General features: G+C 43.1%; 1 protein-coding gene across 10 annotated transcripts in view; it reads left to right on the forward strand.

Moving 5' to 3' along the window:
- Positions 1-19,064, forward strand: part of LOC135219538 (serine/threonine-protein phosphatase 6 regulatory subunit 3-like) — a 449,492-nt gene that overhangs the window by 233,293 nt on the left and 197,135 nt on the right. For all 10 annotated transcript variants that reach the window (XM_064256386.1, XM_064256382.1, XM_064256381.1 and 7 more), the window contains exon 8: positions 12,793-12,963. In XM_064256386.1, coding sequence (XP_064112456.1) covers positions 12,793-12,963 — 171 coding nt within the window. The remainder of the gene's footprint in view (positions 1-12,792; positions 12,964-19,064) is intronic.

Raw genomic sequence — 19,064 nt, forward strand, 5'->3', positions numbered from 1 at the left:
GAGTCAGATGCATATGACGATGTCGAAATGCTCTTTCCAAAATTGACGTAAGGTGAGGTTTTGTGGTATCGGTGATGTCGAAACATCTCTTGAAAAGATGTTTCATATACAGCTTCTTAAAGTTCGATATCACTTGCTGGTCCATGGGCTGGAGGAGAGGGGTGGTGTTAGGCAGAAGATAAAGAATCTTGATGAAGGAATACTCCGCTAGGATATCATCCTCGAGGCCAGGAGGGTGGGGAGGGGCATTGTCCAACATCAGCAGACATTTCGTAGGGAGGCGCTTTTCTTCCAAGAATTTCTTCACTGTCAGGCCGAAATACAGATTTACCCACTCCTTGAACAAAAGCCTCGTTACCCAGGCTTTTGCGTTAGCCCTCCACATCACTGGAAGCTTCTCCTTAAGCACTTTGCGAGCCTTGAAGGCTCAAGGAGTCTCGGAATGATACACCAGTAGGGGCTTCACCTTGCAATCCCCACTGGCGTTTGAACAAAGTGCGAGTGTAAGCCTGTCTTTCATAGGCTTATGCCCGGGTAGCTTCTTCTCTTCCTCTGTGATGTACGTCCGAAGAGGCATTTTTTTCCAAAAAAGGCGTCTCATCACAGTTGAAGACTTGCTGAGAACTGTAGCCTTCCTTGGTCATCATCTCCTCAAACGTCTTTTTAAAGGCTTCGGCCGCTTTCGTGTCCGAGCTGGCAGCCTCCCCATGCCGCACCACCGAATGGATACCAGTCCGTTTACGGAATTCCTCAAACCACCCATGAGAAGCCTTGAAGTCTGAGGTTGGCGTTGATGTCCCTTCTCCTCCGTCGTCTTCCGCCTGGCAATCAAATCGCCGAAAATAGCACTGGCCTTGTGGGAGATTGCCGTCTCCGTTATCGTATCGCCAGCAATTTCTTTGTCTTTTATCCAGACAAGAAGCAGCCGTTCCATCTCGTCGTGCACGTGGGTCCTCTTGCTGGACAAAATAGTGATGCCCTTGGAAGGTGTAGCTGCTTTGATGACATCCTTCTGCTTAAGGATGGTGCCTATTGTCGACTGATTTCTGTCGTATTCCTTGGCGATCACACTCGATCGCATACCAGCTTCATACTTCTTGATAATCTCCATCTTTGTCTCCAAAGAGAGCATTCACTTCTTTCCGTGAATTTCAACTTTCTTGGGACCCATGACTATGTATACGTATACTGTACGTAATTTACGTATAAGTAGAGTAAAGTTTTCACACAACACGATAAAATACGTATACTGCAACGAAATCACTAACGAATTTACGTTAATAAACAAAATCGTTAGACCGAACGAATACCGCGTGCGTACGATACAGATGATGCCGTGCAGTGGCCGAAGAAGCACGCCGCTACGTAGATGCATCATGGGAGGGATGCTGACCAATAGGAGAGAAAGATCTCATGGCGGTGACTAGCATCAGGAACCAATGGGAGAGCAGGAGGATGGTGGCGAGTCTACTTAGTTGGCCCTCGCGCAAGTTTCAAAATTGTTATTGGTGGTTCGGGCAAATCTCGGACTTTACAGAAACCTTTCGTATCATGAAAACTTTTCGTATGTAGAGCCATTAAATTTGTCGTGTTAGCTTTCGTATCTCGAGTTTTTCGTAAGTTGGGCCTTTCGTATCTCGAGGTATCACTGTATATATATTTTTAATGGTAAAATGTTTAAGATGACCTTGAAATTATATTGATATAACCTCAAAGATTAATACGGTTAATAATTTTAGGTATATTTGTAGTAGGATGTTATTTAACCCCTAAACGCCAACTGGACGTATTTTACGTCGAGATAAATTGTCTCTCAGGTGCCGACTGGACGTATTTTACGTCGACATACAAAAGTTTTTTTTAAAATTCGCGGAAAAATACTTATAGGCCTACCAGCCTAAAACTTTTGAATCACGCGCCTTGGGGGATGCTGGGAGTTCACGGATCAAGGCCTTGTTTTGTTTTGAAGCGTGACCCAAGTGCGCATGCGCGATATCCCTTCTTCTCGCTCCAGCCAGCATCAGTAGCGCATCATCCGAGAGCGATCTTTCGTCAGAAGCGTGTTTTTCTGGACTTGTGCGAGACTTAGAGCATTTGTGTTGCTACAGGACATTCCTAGATATGTCTCAACGACGTGTGGACCGCGAAAGGCGCGTTTTACCCGTCGGAAGGGATCGTGTAAGGCGAGTTTTGGACCTGGATGCTGGCGAGGGGCCAAGCACCCAGTATGACCCCGCGCCTCAAGGCCGTTCTGTGCGGCCACGTGTGGCTGAAAGTGTTGTAGGAACACAGCGTATGCCTTTGGTTACCCCTAGGAAGCATGTGGGCGTCCTTAGGGGCATTCGTAAGCATTTGGGAGGCCTCCAACCAAGGGACATAGATGAATATCTGTCGGAGCTTGATCGGGCACATGTCGCAAGTCCTCATTTTGATGGCGGATGGTCATCGAGTGATGAGGACATCAGTCCCGATGAAAGTGAGGATGAATATATGCCCCCAATGTCCATTCGAGGCTCACATCCTGAAAGTGAGCTCTAATTCAGTGGGTTCAGTGCTTACGAGGGGGAATCTGAGGAGGGGGAGGATGGGGATACGGGGTCAAGTTTTATCGCAGAGGACGATACAGAAAGTGAAGGCCTAAGTGAGGGTGATGGGCCAACGGGGGAGGGTAGAGTGCAATATCGTGCCCGCACCCGTGTGCGTGCGCGTGCACGGGCACGTAGAAGGTCGGCTCGTCGCGCCAGCCAAGGTGAAGGTCGGTCGTCGGAGAGTGACGAGGGGTGGACGGAGGACCCCACCCCTCCTAACATGCACCCCTTCACGGCAACCCCTGGGATCACCGTACCAGTACCCCTGACTGTTTTGGGGTTCATCCAGCTTTTCCTGACACGGGAATTGCTGGAATACCTGGTACACGAGACGGTGGACTACGCTCAGTACTGCCGGTATGAGCTGAGGACGACCTTGTCGTATTACTGGCGGGGTTGCAACCTCATTGACATGGCATGGGGCTCCACATTTATTTTGGTATGACACCTGCTGCCGACGTCAGGCAATATTGGAGGAGAAATTATTTTTTATGTATGCCTAATGTGCCTGGCGTTATGTCCCGTGATAATTTCCTGGCGTTGGACAGGTACTTCAACGCCCTCAACCGAATTGCCATAACCCGGAATAACAGTGATCGCCTCATTTTAGTGCGCCCAGTGTTGGATTATATCCGTGAGCGGTGTAGTAATCTCGTGATTCCTGGAAAGAACCTGTCTTTGGATGAGGGGATGATGCCTTACAAAGGACGTCTTAGTATAAAAGTGTATAACCCCAAGAAGCCAAAGAAATATGGTGTGAAATTCTTTCTTATTACCGAGGCCAACACTGGATACGTTGTGGACTTTTCAGTGTATTCCGGGGTCTTCTCCACGCTGCGTGACACTGTATTCAATCTTGTGGGACGTTTCCGTAACCAGGGATATCACCTGTTTATGGATAATTATTATAACTCGGTATCCCTGGCCCAGGAACTGTATGAAGCAGGTGTTCACGTCAGTGGTACCCTTTGGTTGGTGCGGGGGGCCCCGAATGTCCTCAAGAGGTTCGCTAGTCATCCGCAACACCTGGCAAGAGGAGAGACAGAGTGGCAGCGGAAGGGCGCTGTCTTCGTCATCTGTTGGAAGGGTGTCCGACTCGTCCCTATGATTACGACGAGTCATGAACCCATCCAAGAAGAGATCGTACTGCGGAAGAAGACACGTCGACAGGGCTGAGTTGTGTTTGAGGAGTTTCGTATCGAGCGGCCTACCGTCATTGGGCACTACAACAGGCACATGGGAGGAGTTGATCCCTTTGATCAGCTCATCCAGTATTATCCCTTCGCCAGGAGAACCAGAAGGTGGACACAGAAGCTCCTCAAATACATCCTTCAGTTAGCCCTCCAAAATGCCTACATACTGTACTGTGGGTACCGCGGTGACAATCTTCCGAGGTTGACCCACATACAGTTACTAGAGGTATAGCTGGGAATTGCCCCATCAAACTTCGATCCCGATGAGTGGCCTTCCATAACTGACCCCCTGCCCTGAGCTGCAGATCTGCCCCTAGAGGAAAGGGCAGATAGGAGGGCCAACTTCGCTCGACTTGCCACCTCCCCTGCTGCCGCCGCCCCTGCTGACAACGCCCCTGCTGCCGCCGCACCTGCTGACGACGCCCCTGCTGCTGCCGCCCCTGCTGACGACGCCCCTCTTGCTGCCGGCCCCGCCATCACCGCTTCTCGTCAGGTAGTGGACCCTGCGTGTCGGCTGCAGCCAGGGGATCACATACTGGAGGCCTTACAAGGGCGAAGGCAGAAAAGGTGCCGGGTGTGCCATATGAATGGCAGAAGGAGAGACACCCGGTTCTTCTGTTGTCTCTGCAAAGTTGCTCTTTGCAGGATAGGGGAGTGTGACCGAAAGTACCACTAAGGTCATGTATTGGAGCGCGCCCCCTAAACCGACAGCGGAGGGCGCATGAGGCCGCCGGGTCCATCAGCAGTAAGGGCGCGCGTCTCCCTCCTCCACCTGTACCTCGTCATGTCGAGTGGAAAAAAATGCAAGACTCTTCAATGGAGGAGGGAGAAAACAAGAATAGAACGAAGAGTCAGGATTACGAGTGAGTATTCTGCATTTATTTTATATTTTTATATTTATTAAAAATTTTTATATATCCGAATCTGTGCATGATAAAATAATAAGACATTTCATTGTATGCGAAAAGAGAAGTGTCACCTGCATTCCTTTTACTGGGATAAGGAGCCGACACTGATCCTTAACTTTGAGTTATAGTTATTTAACTCTTTTCAATTTGAGCGCGAACCCTCGTGTTAGGATCAGGTGATCGGGATCGGTGTTGCGCTCCTTCATAAGGTGTATTGTCATAGAAGTGGTCCAGTACCCATTGACAAAGTCCTTTCAGGCTCTGCCGAGTAAGCGGTTCATACCCCATCGGCAGACCCACAAGAACTCTTAGCCATAGATCACATATCTCGCTAAAGTCTTGAGGTGATGCAGACTACCGGGCAACAGCCACGAAGTCTACCACCTATCAGATAGGAACCAAGGTTTATTTATACCTACAACATATGTTGTTTACCTGTCTATTCCATGTTAGCTGTCTCTTACCCTCCACCAAAGGGTGTCAATCAGCTATGTATATATCTGACAGGTAAGTTGATTGTATGAAAATGATATTGTTATAATACAATAAAGTTTCATACATACTTACCTGGCAGATATATACGATTAATGGCCCACCCAGCCTCCCCGCAGGAGACAGGTGGAAGAGAAAAAATATGAATAGAAAACGGAAATGGTTCCTAATCCTGCCACCCAGGGCAGGACGGTAGATCACCTGACCTACCTGCAGCGTGTGCTGCGAAATTTGAATTTCTGTCGGGGACGACGGAGTCTTAGCTATGTATATATCTGCCAGGTAAGTATGTATGAAACTTTATTGTATTATAACAATATCATTTCAATATTAAGTTGAAGGTAGTTGAACTATTCCATTTGTTAAATTTTACAGAAAACATTGGAACCTCACAAAATGCTATCAAATAAAAAAAAAAAAAAAAAAAAAAACATATCTTAACAGTGTGAACCAGGCGACCTCACTCTATTGCTTTGATGTTATGTGCACGGGAATCTAATGTCAATGTGCCATTTATCGGTCAAAGAAACATCCCTCGATGAGCGAGAGAATTATTGCACTGCATTCGGTGCAAGTTCCTGTTGGAGAGATATCAAGAAAGCTTAATAAACCAGAGAGGATCATACATAGAGGAATAAAATTGTTTAAAGAACGATAAAATTTAGAACATGGGCCCAGAGGTGGAACACCTCGAAGCACCACATGAGAGCAAGACAATACAGTAGTGTAAATGTTGCTGAGCAACATTCATTTGTGAACTTTGAATCCTAGTGCCTCGTCACGATATTGCTGAACCAGGAATCATAACTAGCTCTACGCTTATGACTGGTGTCTGATGAATACTTTAGATGGAGAGGAAGACATTTTTAAATCTACACTTGAAGTCTTTGACAGTTGTCTAGTGAATAAGTCTAATGAATAAGCAAACTTATCTTTGATGGATGAGAGATTCAGTTAGGCTTACTTTTTTTGTTTAGTTTTTTATCGGTGGCCAGTGAATACCACGGATAGGGATGGAAACGGTTTCAATGATCCATGCATTTTTTTTTCTTCAAAACCTAAAGAATACATTTTATTGGGGGATCCTTTATTAACATCGGCCTAATCCTTCCATCACTCCTATACGCCACCTCCGCTCTCATCTACATCTCCGGCGACTAGATCCGAATTCTTACTAAGAACTCCATCTCGTGAAAACATCACTAATGATAACGGTTATTTTAAAATTCCCCGCACCGACAATGGAGGCCTTAAAATGCATGTTTATAAAATATTTTCTGTTCAAAGAAACTTTATCTTTCATTCCACAAAATATGTGCATACACTCCTGTTACACCCTGTAACTGTCAAAGAGCAACCCTTGATTAAAGCAGTAGGTTTTTCTTTAAAAAAAAGAAAAAAAAAAGAAAAAAAAAAAAAACATATGAAATAGACTTAAACCAGAACGTCACATTTCATATTTCTTATCCTTTCATCTACTTATAATATGCTTATGGTAGTAGGTCTAGTAGGTAAACATGTGAAACTAATTTGAATTAATTTCTATTTAGAAGAAATTAATAGCTAGAGAAAGATCAATCTAAGAAAGCTTTAATGAAAGTAAGCCTTTCATAATGTATTCGTCAGTTTTGACTCCCACAGCTTTCCAAGGTGTCAAAATGAAACATGATGATATGCAAAGAATTCGATAAAAAATAAGACTGAATTATATTCGTTTGATTTTTTTATGATTGCTTTTTCACTTTGAAGCTAGGTCTGAGTTAATTTTGTTAAGCAATTATGAAAAGGATAAGAAGAAAGGCGAACATGGCTAATAAAACAAGAATAACGGGAATAGTCAAATAAAGCAGATAAATATATATATATATATATATATATATATATATATATATATATATATATATATATAGATAGATAGATATATAGATATATAGATATTATGATATATAGAATATATATATATAATATAATTATATATATTATAATATAAAATATATATATAGAGATATATATATATATATATATATATATATATTTTTTTTTTATAACTATTTAAATTGTCCATTTACAATTAAATATTACTAGTATCGATGAGAGTATACTGCTGAAAATATAGACCTAGGCTAATCATGTCGGAAAATCAGAAGTCTAATTTATTCCCACTAAATGTGTCATGCAAATTATTTTATTGATCAAAGGACAAAATTAGTTTAACTAAACATCGCTTTCAAAGAATGTTAACGCCTTGATGTATTATTTATCGGCTGTAGTAGACGAAATGACAACACCCCACTGCAGTACGATACGTTGAGTAAAGACTCGAGCGGCAGTAAAGCCAACTTCAAAATGCTTAGGTATGCTGTCACGAAGTTAGAGTTGAGAATAAAATTAGAAATCGTGGGCCCATCGGTATATATTTTCCTTACTTTGCAAAATAATTATTTTTGATACGTTGAATAAGTCTACCCAGTTCTAATGTAGTAATTTATTTCAAGTATAGCACCTTTGAAAGGAAATGTTATTTATTGTTAAGTAAATAATCTGGCACCTGCATATGGCAATATTTCCATAACGAACAATGAATTAAGAAACTACGCCAATTCTTCGTTGGCCGTCTGTACCAGCCACCATTGGTACCTCTGCTCCTGACTCCAGAGGTCACCTGCTGGTGACCCTGCAGCCAAGGTCCAGATGGCTGAAGTGGAAGGATGGTAAAAGTCACTCAGGTGACTCGCCAGACAGGCGATCGCTCGTGCAGCGATCGTCCGGTACCCAGGTTTGACGTGACGGTCCCACCAGACCGTTCACGTGTCGAGGCTGGGAAAGCTCCCCTAAGTCACCAGGAACAGCTTTGGCTGCTTCTGGGACCATGGCACGTTGTGAGGACGGTGCTTGCTCTCACCACGTTAGTGAACGCTTCCAGTCACCTAACAGTCAATCCCATCAGTGTGATCGGACGGTCCGCACGGCTGGTAGCAGCTCCCGTGACGCACGAGACCGACGCTACCGTCCTCGGTCCAGCACTTCTCCGCAGGGTGATCACCATTCCAGACCTGCAGCTCGATCACCACTGCAGATTGGTGATCACCTGCTGTCCTCCCAGCCTACCGGTTCTACTGGTAGGCAGGGTGGGAGCATCAGGTCTTCCTCACCTGTCCCTTCAACCTCCTCGGGCTACACTGGGAGGAGCGAGGCGAATAGGAGTGACCGTGAGGAGGCTCCTTACGGTCTGGCCACGAGAGCCTATGAGCCTGGTTCAGACTTGGGACCAGACAGATCATATGCTCAAGTGGTTAGAGGAGACCACGAGGGGTCTGGCGAGGTTCTTCCTCCTGAAGGAAGAGTGTCTCGAGAGGATCTGACAGTCCATCGCCTCGGGACATGATCACCCCCGAGATATAGAGGTCCTTTGCAGAGGTCATTTTGCTGATCCATCAGCACCACGACCTTGGGGAAGGATCGGTGGTTGCTCCCTCTGACCATCCATCAAGGTTAGAGTCGTTCTGGGGTCCTAAGAAGGAACCCAAGAGTGACATGGGGCTACCCCAGTCTTCCTTGGCTGACGGAGTGCTGTACCAAGTGAATGCCCTTGTCTCCGGACAAGAGACCTCACTCATGGCCACCAGGTTGGACCAGCTGCTTCCCCCTCCCCTGCCTTGTCAGCAGCGTTTCTACCTTCGACAGACCCATTGCCGACCAAGCAGGTTGATCCAGAGTCAGCTCACCTAACTCCAGGAGTGCCTCTTCAACACCTGCTGTCAGAAAACCTCTGGTTCTCGCAGCAAGAGGCATTGGCCCTGGAATCCACTGCCATGGCAGCTTTCCAGGTTGTCTCCTGGCTGGATCTGTGGTCCCTCACAGTATCCAGAGTCGCAGCCTCCTCGGGAGCTTTAGTTCCTGGGGAAGACTCGGCGTTCCGGAGACTCTACCAGTCTGGAGGCAGGGCCATCTCCTACCTCGCCCGCTAGACGGCCAACCTGTGGGCGAACCTGATTTTGAGGAGAAAGGACGCAGTCCTGATTCGCGTAACCAGGCTGGCCGGTCACGAGGTAACGTTGGGTCTGCGGAATGGACCGTTGCTGGGTTCCTCCTCTCTCTTCTCCAGAGAGATGGTGGATGCTGCAGTGGAAAAGCGTAGAGCTGAGGACAATGATCGCTTAGTACACCAGACAGTTGCGAAGACTTCTGGGCAGTCTGATTCAACTGTGGCTAATCCTCGGAGCTTAGCTAGCGCTTCCTCCGCTCCCAAGACGTCAGCACTGTCGAGGGTAGCGCAAGGAAAGACCTAGCCTTCATCTTTCACTTCAAGAGGTGAGTGTCACCCCTCCTCTCAAGCCTCCTCCTCTCGCGGGAAAGGGGCTAAACGGAAGGGGAAGAGAGGGAAACGCTAGGGACGCCGTTCCCTCTCACCTGCTGCTGGAGGGGGGGGGGGGGGGTGGCGGTTGGCAGTGCTATGGAGCTGAGACTTGGGTAATGGATGCCCTTCAGGAGGGATATCTACTTCCCTTCGAGTCGAGGCCAGCCCTCACCTCACACCCTGTCCACCTTCAAATGTACGTCCCCAGTTTTGCCGGGGACGTAGCACTACTCAAGAAGTGCAGACCATGCTGAACAAAGGATCTGTGGAAATCGTGCTGTAGAACCCCAGTTCTACAGCTGACTTTTCCTGGTGGAGAAGTCTACGGGGGGCTGGAGATTGGTGATAGATCTCTCTCCCTTGAACCATTTCGTTCACCAGACTCGGTTCACAATCACGATGGAAACGGCACGCTCGGTGCTTGATTCTATCAGGGAGAACAATTTCCTACTTTCGGTGGACCTGAAGGATGTGTATTTTCAAATACCCATCCATCAGTCCTCCAGTAAGTACCTTCGCTTTATCCTCGACAGGACGGTTACCAATTCAGGGCACTTTGTTTTTGTCTCTCAACCGCCCCACAGGTGTTAACGCGAGTGTTCACTCTGGTGTCGGCTTGGGCCCATTTGGTCAGGATATGTTTGACAGTCCTCTGCAGCAGTATACTAGGGAAAGTGGTCTGTCTTCTGTGGTTGGTGTCGTAGACGGGGTTTCTCTCCGCTCAGAGCCACTCTTCAGCAGGTAGCGGATTTCCTGATCTTCCTTCGCCAAGAGAAGCTCCTCTGTCTCAGCAGTCAAAGGATACAGAGCCGCCCTGGCCCTAGTCCTTAAGCTGCGAGGAGTTGATATTTCCTCCTCCATGGAAATATCTCTCCTGATGAGAAGCTTTGAGAGGTCTTGCCCACCCAGGGAACTCAGGCCCCCAGGGTGGGACGTGACTTGACTCTTGTCCTAAGGAGTTTGACTCGTAGACCCTACAAGCCTCTCCAGGAGTCATCAGACAGGGATCTGACCCTCAAGACCATCTTTCTGCTAGCCCTGGCATCGGCAAAGAGAGTTGGAGAATTTCATGGTCTTTCCTTCGATGTCAAACACCTGAGGGGATGGGGATCAGCTACACTCAATTTCATCCCGGATTTCGTAGTGAAGACTCAGAAACCTTCGGTCCCTGACGCCGGGTTCGAGTCCTTCATGATCCCCTCCCTTGAGGACTTTACTGGTAAAGATACGGAAAAGATGCTACTTTGTCCTGTTAGAATGCTACGGCGCTATCTGAAGAAAACTCAACACCTCAGGCCTGACTGTCGACGCCTATTTGTTAGCACCGGATGACCAAGAAATAAGTGTCCAAGAACACTGTTTCTCTCTGGCTTCATGAGGCGATCAGGAAAGCGTACGACTCCGAGAGGAGTGCCGATGCCAGTACCTTTCGTTCGAGAGCCCACGAAGTTAGAGGTATTGGTCCAACCATTGCATTCCGAAAGAACTTGTTAGTTGCACAGGTGCTCAAGGCAGGGGTGGGGTCCAACCAGACCACGTTTACCTCCTTCTACCTTCGGGATATTGCCCATAGGTCCTTGGACACTTTTTCCTTGGGACCCATGGTGGCTGCTCAACAAGTTGTGTAGCTTACCAAGCTCCTTTAACAGGACAAGGTTGCATCTCTGTCTCGTGATATCACATGAATGGAGAATGAATGAGAGTGTGACTGGCTCCTCTTCCTTCTCTTTTCTTCCCTCTTCCTGCGGGCAGAGGGTAGCGGTTGTCACATGCTGGGCAGGACGACGGTGCAGGTAAGCTATGTAACTGAGCTCCATTCTATCTCTTCAGTTAGGGATAGAAGCGTTTATGCGTCCCTTCCCTAGCAAGGGGGGAAGCGGACAGCAGTAAGAGACAAACCCAATGCTTTATATTTGGCTTCTTACTCATGACTTAAGTTCTTGATTGCTATTCATAAGAGGTGTGCTTGCCTCCCTCTTATGAATAGGTCCAGAGGTCTGGCAGCTGATCCTGCAGTTCTCACTCCGATCAGTTGGACAGAGGCTAGGTCCCTAGGTCCTCCCCTTTGCTCTTACGACCAGGGAAGGAACCCAGGTTGGGCGAACACCAGTCCGTTCACAAGACTCAGATTCCTTCCACCAATAAGTGAATTGTATTTTTCCTAACTATACAAACCTGAGGTCCTTTACATATAGGTCCACCTCATACCACCCCTCACTCTGTTCCTGGGCCTAAAGCTAAGTGGAATGTTTACATCCAGTCGGGCGGGACCCCCAACCATCGAACAAGCTGGCGCTGATTGTAATTCCTTATGTAAAGGACTTCAGGTTCGTATAGTTAGGAAAAATACAATTTACTTTTAAAAATTGTGATATTGTAGATTTTTTAAAAATCTGCTCATGTTCTTTTTCAAAAGGTAGAAAGTATTTTTTATCTCATACAGTTGTACTTGAAGAGGTTTTAAATATTGCGGCCTTTGAAAAAAAATAGGTCTCATGGAAGCTTTTTATATTAGTTAGAATTTACGTACATTGTAGTAGCAATGTGTTTTATGAATATTTCTTGGCATTGTAGTGAATCTTTTTTTTTTTCATATGGTTTTGATAATTTTGCTAATTTTCACAATTCTTTCAAATGTACAGAAATTGAAGTGGAAATTAGCTGGACAATATCAGATCATTTTTGGAGTTTATACGTATTGAGAAGACCTCACCTGAATTAATAATGAGCTTTTTATTTGCCGTAGCAAGGTGAAATGTGAGAGTTTTTGTCATTTTTAGTTCTGTTGATAGCTGTTACTGCCACTTTATGTTGTCATTGGTAAGTGAAGAACTATATTACTCACTCGTATATATTAGTCTGTGGCTTACAAGTTATTTTTTGACTGGAAGTGCTGCAGAAAGTGAGTCATGTTACAATGTTTTAGCTTGTCTCCAGTCATGTATGCTCATGGGTTTCAGTGAATTTGATTTGTTTAGAATGCTAATATTTATATTGAATTTATTATTATCTTGTATATAAGATTTTGTGAAATCAAATTACTCATACTTTCCTTGACCAATTTGCTTTGTCTTGACTTTTACAAAAAATTAAAGGCTTTTGTAAATGTTTCGTTTTGACTGTGATTTCAATGTTATTTATATTCATAATTGTATGTTCATTCATAATTTATAAAATTATTTTTTAGGGTGTAAAGCCAAAGCTTTAATGTAAGGTATTGCTTTCTAATTAAAGAATGTAATTTGTTTATTCAGTGAAGAAACTATAAATAAGTTATTGGATTTATTACTTCACGAAGAACGAAATGAATCGTCCCTTTCTCATGTCATAAATGTGCTTCTTACGCTCCTGTCGCCTAAATCCAATCTACAGCTTTTAAATAATCAGCCACCTTCACAGCAACAGCAGCAGCAACAACAGCAGGGGTAATATACTATCATATTTAAGCAGGTTTTTTTTTATCTTAAGTTATTTGAACTTTTTCCAACTTGAAGTAGATATCTGTAATGCTAAAACTTGGTTGTACATCTGCATTTTCAGTTTAAAATTTGTGATATATTGTTAGTCTTGTGATCATTTGTGTTGTTTTAGCCAGCACATTTATACCTTTTCTTGAACAAAAATAATGCCTTTTGCCACAGAAGTTAGACATAGTGATATTGTTTAAGCTTTGCTGAATATATTTTAAATATGTACTATTATTTCTGTGCTTGCATCAAATCTTTCATGGTGCATGCATAAATATTCTTATGAAATGAAATATTGAGTTGAAAAAGTGTTTGCTATTATCATCATGATTTTTAGAAGGCTTTGGGGATTTGCTTCTATAGTTTATTGATGGGCTGGAACTTTCATGTGAAATTTTGAAAAAGTTTTTATAATTCATGTTGTCACTAAACAACTTGACCCTGTTTTTGAACAACTGAGAACAGGATCATTTTAGATATTTGATCATACAAATCCCAAATCATATTTAGATTACATCCCAAATCATCATAAGACTTAATTACCTTCTACTGAGAGCAAAACTAAGGGAGGGATGCTGAGAAAGTATACATTGCCTTGGGGACTGGTTCTCACCCACTTGATACCCCAGTTCATCCTTTGGTAAACTTTGGATGGTGTTGTCCCCTTTCACACAATCATTATCTGACAAAAGCAAATGATTATGTGAAAGGGGACACCATCCAGAGTTCACAAAAGGATGAGCTAGGGTATCGAGTGGGTGAGAAACAGTCCCCAAGGCAATGCATACTTTCTAGCATCCCTCACCTAGTTTTGCTCTCAGTAGAAGGTATTTAAAAGTCACATCAGAGCTATGATTGTTGATACCCATCAGCTTACAATAAAGGGTTTGATCTACTGTCAGTACAACATGTTTCTGGCTTAGCACATCTGCAATAAACTTGCACCTTTGAACCACAGTATTTAGGGTGTCTGTTTCATGAGCTGGTGCTAGATGAGAGGTATATACCCAACTGTGGTTTACTATGGATCATGAGTGCCATGTTCTTTGTGAAACTGGTTCCAGCTTTGTTTTTAATATGTAGCACTCTAGCTTATTGTGAATGTTAATTTCCTTGGCATTATTCAGAGGAACTAACTGATTGGGTACTGGAGGTTTCATGAACTAGGTAGCTTGTACAGACCGGTTGAAAACTGGTTCTGTTACAGTTGCAGACTGCTGTGGTTCAGTTAGGGTGTTAAGGATCTCTGCACATCAAGTGTTTCTTCTTTTGGATGGTTTTAGGTTTGCTAGTATTGATGTATCTGCTTGTGGGCCACACTGCCAAGTAGCGACCTGTGTGGAATGGAATGTGTTTAAGCCATCAGGCTAGAATCCAGAATGTTAATATTATCTGCTGTGAAGTACAGAAATCGGTAAGGCACAAAACTTGCAGGAAAAATGTCCCCAGTGTCGTGATCTAGTGATTTCAGTTTCCCTTGCCATGGCTGTATCTAGTTGCAGGACATTCTTGTAGCTGTTTGGACCTAGTTGCCTTATGTAAAGAACATCAAAGACCTACATACTTAGGTGTCCATAGTTTTCCACCACTGACCTATATAAGAAAATTGTCATTGTCAAGCTGGTTCACTAGAATAGGACTATCCACAATAGTCTCATCTGATGAATTAGGGGCCACAGCAATGGGTATGTTGGAGAGCTTTATAGGAACCACAACAGTTTGTTTCTCATTTTCTTCATCTTTTTGCTACACATGAAATCATGAATTTCTCCAACAATTTTTTTCAGCTTATTGGTAAAAGGTGCTCTTCAACTCAAATAGGAGGCTCACACTTTCATTAGCATCTGAACATAGCTGACAATATCTAAACCAAATTTCATTGACTTCAAGAAATGACCCTGAGCAGCAGATAGCTTTAGTTCATTCTTTAACCATGTAATAGCTAAGTCAGATGACTCAGCAGTGTTATGATTCTTCATTGTGTTTCTCTTGAACTGTTTGTAGCACTTCAAATGGTATTTCCCCTCAGTAGCCATTAGGTCATTACTGTCAGACACTGCAACACTTAGCTTTTGATAAAATTTTGCAGCTTCCATTACCTTTTGGCTCATGATTGAAATACATAAAGTAGAATGGAGGCTTTCTTTGGAAGAAACTTGGCAGAATAAACACAGGTCCCAATTCAGTCATTCCGATGAACTCCGTAATTTTGAAGCACCAGAGCTACTAGGATAACCATCTCTTTGTTTGGCTTTTGATCCTGATGCTTCTAGATATATGCCATGTAGGTGACTGATGCAATAAGATTAAAAATCCTATCTACAACATCTTTGTTCCTCTGGTCCTTCAATTTGTGACTCTTGAAGTCTTTGAACTCCCTTTGGTCCAACAATCACAAGTGCTTCCTTCTTCTGGGCCTGACATGATGCACATTAACAACAAGTCTTTCACAGGTCTTTTTTTTAAAGATTATAAACTCCCTCCACTTTCCCTTCACCATAAAATCAAACTGTTATACAGTGGACCCCCATATTCCCGTTTTCCAGATTCGCTGACTCACACATTCGTGGGTTTCTATCAGAAACGTTTCCCCGCATTATTCGCGGAAAATTCGCATATTCGCAGTATTTTCTATGAGAAATATCCACAAATTCTTGGTTTTTATCAATTTCATTATAAAATGCACTTTTTGTGATAACACTATTAAAAAAAAGCATAAAAATTTTTAGTGGGTTTTTCTTGAGTTTTAACTAACAAAATAGGCTGTTTTCAGTGTTTTTATAGGGGTTCTAACTCTTCCCGGGGGGGTCTGGTACCCATCCCCCGCGAATACGGGGGGACCACTGTAATCTGTGTTATGTCTCGGCAGGATAGCTACTGGTAGTATGTATATGTTAGTGAGATGGATGATTCTTGTGATGTTTCACAACTGCATCTGCACACTACCTGCAAATAAAAAAAAACGTGTTAAGAGATGAGCATATTTACCAGCTGGTAAAAAATCTGAATATAAATACGAAGATGAAATATATATTAATTATCTTTTGACCTGAATGATTAACAATTTGGTTTAAAAAAAAAATATTATTGTTGTTGACAGCCATCAAGGGTACCTTCATATTAAATTTCACAATTTAATGAGCCATTGTTGACTTTTGGAATTTATAGTAGTTTTTTTTTTTCCTCCAACCATAATATATAATATTCAAAATACTGCTTGGCAATCTTGATTTTTGGATTCAGCAGGCCCAGTTCCTTTTTAATGAATTGATTACAAACTTAAGTTCAAATCTCCTGGCCTAGATGGGATTCATCCGAGAGAAATTAGAGTTAAAAGAGGAGATAGTTCCTCACCTATGTAAACTTCACAGAAAAAGTGCAGAACAACGAAAGGCACCTAAAGGATGGAAACTAGGTAAGGTGCCCCCAGTTTACAAAAAAAGTTCAAGAGGAGAGCTGGGAAATTATAGACCAATCCGTCTAACATCGGTCATTTGTAAGATATTTGAGTCCATAGTTGCAGATCAAATTGTGGGTCACATTGATAGAAACCACTTCTTACACAACACTCTCCTTCATTAACTTGCTAATATTGCTGATATTATGTTCTTCTGAATGCTTATTAGAGCAAATTTTCTTCTGTATGTTAGCAAGATGTTTTGCTTGCCTTTTCCTATTTGGCACGATGAAATTCTTGCTGAAACAAAGAAAAAAAGACGTAAAAGCAAGCGAATGTAAGAGGTGAAACTGGAACGTGTATTCCGTCTCATGTTTCTGCTCGCACTGAAGGGCGTAAGCTCATAACTTCCCGTCTTGTGACTCACGTTACTATAACAGAACAAGTACTGCATTTCCTCGTACGGATCAATGTTTTTGGCTTATTGAGTTACTTGTACTAATTACCCTATAACTACGAAAGTAAGGAATTTTGATGAAATATTTTGTATACACATTCTCCATTCCCATATGAAGCTCCATGAATTTTTCATAACTTTGCCCTATACCACCATGCATAGGCTTACCGGCCAGCCCCCATAACTAGCAGGATAGCCAGATTTGCAGATGACACCAAACTAGGTGTAAATGCATAAATGCAGCAGACCCAGATACAGTGGAAAGTTTAAAAAATGATCTAAAGAAAATAGGAGAGGGGTCAGAAAGATGGCAAATGCCTTTTAACTTGGATAAGCGCAAAGTGTTAGAAATAGGACAAACTACTCTCATGTCAACTACATACTGTACTTGGGAACAACATAAATAGTGTAGAACTCTAAAGAGGACCTTAGAGTCATTATTACCAAGGATTTTAGCCACAAAGTTAATTCCACCCATCAGGCAAATAGGTTACCAAAGACAACTAGAGAGCCTGAACATGGTTGGCTTAGAAACACGACAATTGTGAGGACAACTAATAGAAGGCATAACAAAAGTAGACACTAACCTATTTACATTAAAGGAAAACCAGACAAGAAATAATGGATGGAAATGAGCTAAAGAGATACAGCACAATTCCTTGTGGGAACTTCTTCACGTACAAGATATGTGACATATGAATAAACTGCCACCAGAAGTTGTAAACAGCAGCAGTGTGGAAAAGTTCATAAGAAAGCTAGACAAAATCATTAGGACACTGCTAATGTTAAGACCAAAGGTCTGTTCTGTGTACGAACAAATGACATTTTAAATCAATTCATGTTTTTCATAACTAACAAACCTGCATTCTTAACATATACTGCCCACCTCAAGCCAACCCCTCATATTTTACCTGGGCTAGAGAAAACTGACACAATCCTCCAGAGATGAGTTGAAGGAGGTAAGCTCCTCTTCCTAACTACTGCTATCTTGTTCATCTACTGATGCCACCAACTTTTTTAACCAGACTTCAGCTGCACTAGAGAACTTTTCCATATGCTAAAGCTGCAGGTTTGTTAGTTATGAAAAATACAAATTGATTTATAATTTGTCATGTTTGGATGATGGCCAGATTATTCTGAGACCAGCAAAACTTTTGTCTTTGTTCCATTAGGAGGGAAGTGCAGTGAGAGAAAGAATCTTACTGTTGTGGGATGTTGGGAATTTTGAACCAACTAAAGAGGTTGGCTTCTTTACTCCAAATCATCTGATTGTCATTATGCCAGAGCACCATTAAGCCCTCTTTCACACTAGGACACTGGTGTTTACCATTGGTTGTCTCATTCAAGTTGGTGCCCAGCAACTAGTTAAAGTTAAGTATATCTTAGTTTTACCAGACCACTGAGCTGATTACCAGCTCTCCTAGGGCTGACCCGAAGGATTAGATATCTTTATGTGGCTAGGAACCAATTGGTCACCTAGCAAGTGGACCTACAGCTTATTGTGGGATCCGAACCACACTATATCGAGAAAGGAATTTCTATCACCAGAAATAAATTCCTCTGATTCCTTGTTAGCCGAGCCAGGAATCAAACTTGGACCACTGGAGTGACAGCGAGTGCAAAAACTAGTGGCTAATCAACATACCTCTCCTTGTCAGTTGGAAGAATTTTGCCCAACAGAGAGCTTCTTGTCTTGCTGGCAAAAAAGAAATCAAAGAGGCGTTCTGTAGAGAGGAAAGTGCATGTATATCCCATATTATCATCAAGAATGGACAGAGGAGGGCATCATACACATTTCAATGATTTGTGTACTGACAAAAAGTTATTTTTCAACTTTTCGAATGAGCAAGCCCTCATTTCAAGAACTTCTGAGCTATATCATGAGAGACATTGCAGGGACTACCACAAACATGAGAGAATGCATTACACCAGACGAGAAGCTTGAGCATGAGAGCTTTATTTTTTCTTTGAGAAGCTGACCAGTGAGCGATGGTGGAACATACCAGTGGCTACATATGAAAGCTTTCATTTAAAACGATGCTTTACACAGTGGCGGCAACTGCCAGTTTCTGCCACTAGTTGTCTGGTTGGAACATTGAAGTGGCCATGTATGAAAGGCTCCATTGGAAACTATGGGAAGCAACTAGTGTTTGCCACTAGTGGCAGACACCAGTGTCCTTGAGTGAAAGAGGGCTAAGACATTAC

The sequence above is a fragment of the Macrobrachium nipponense genome, chromosome 1 (assembly GCF_015104395.2).
Source record: "Macrobrachium nipponense isolate FS-2020 chromosome 1, ASM1510439v2, whole genome shotgun sequence".
Classification (NCBI taxonomy): domain Eukaryota; kingdom Metazoa; phylum Arthropoda; class Malacostraca; order Decapoda; family Palaemonidae; genus Macrobrachium; species Macrobrachium nipponense.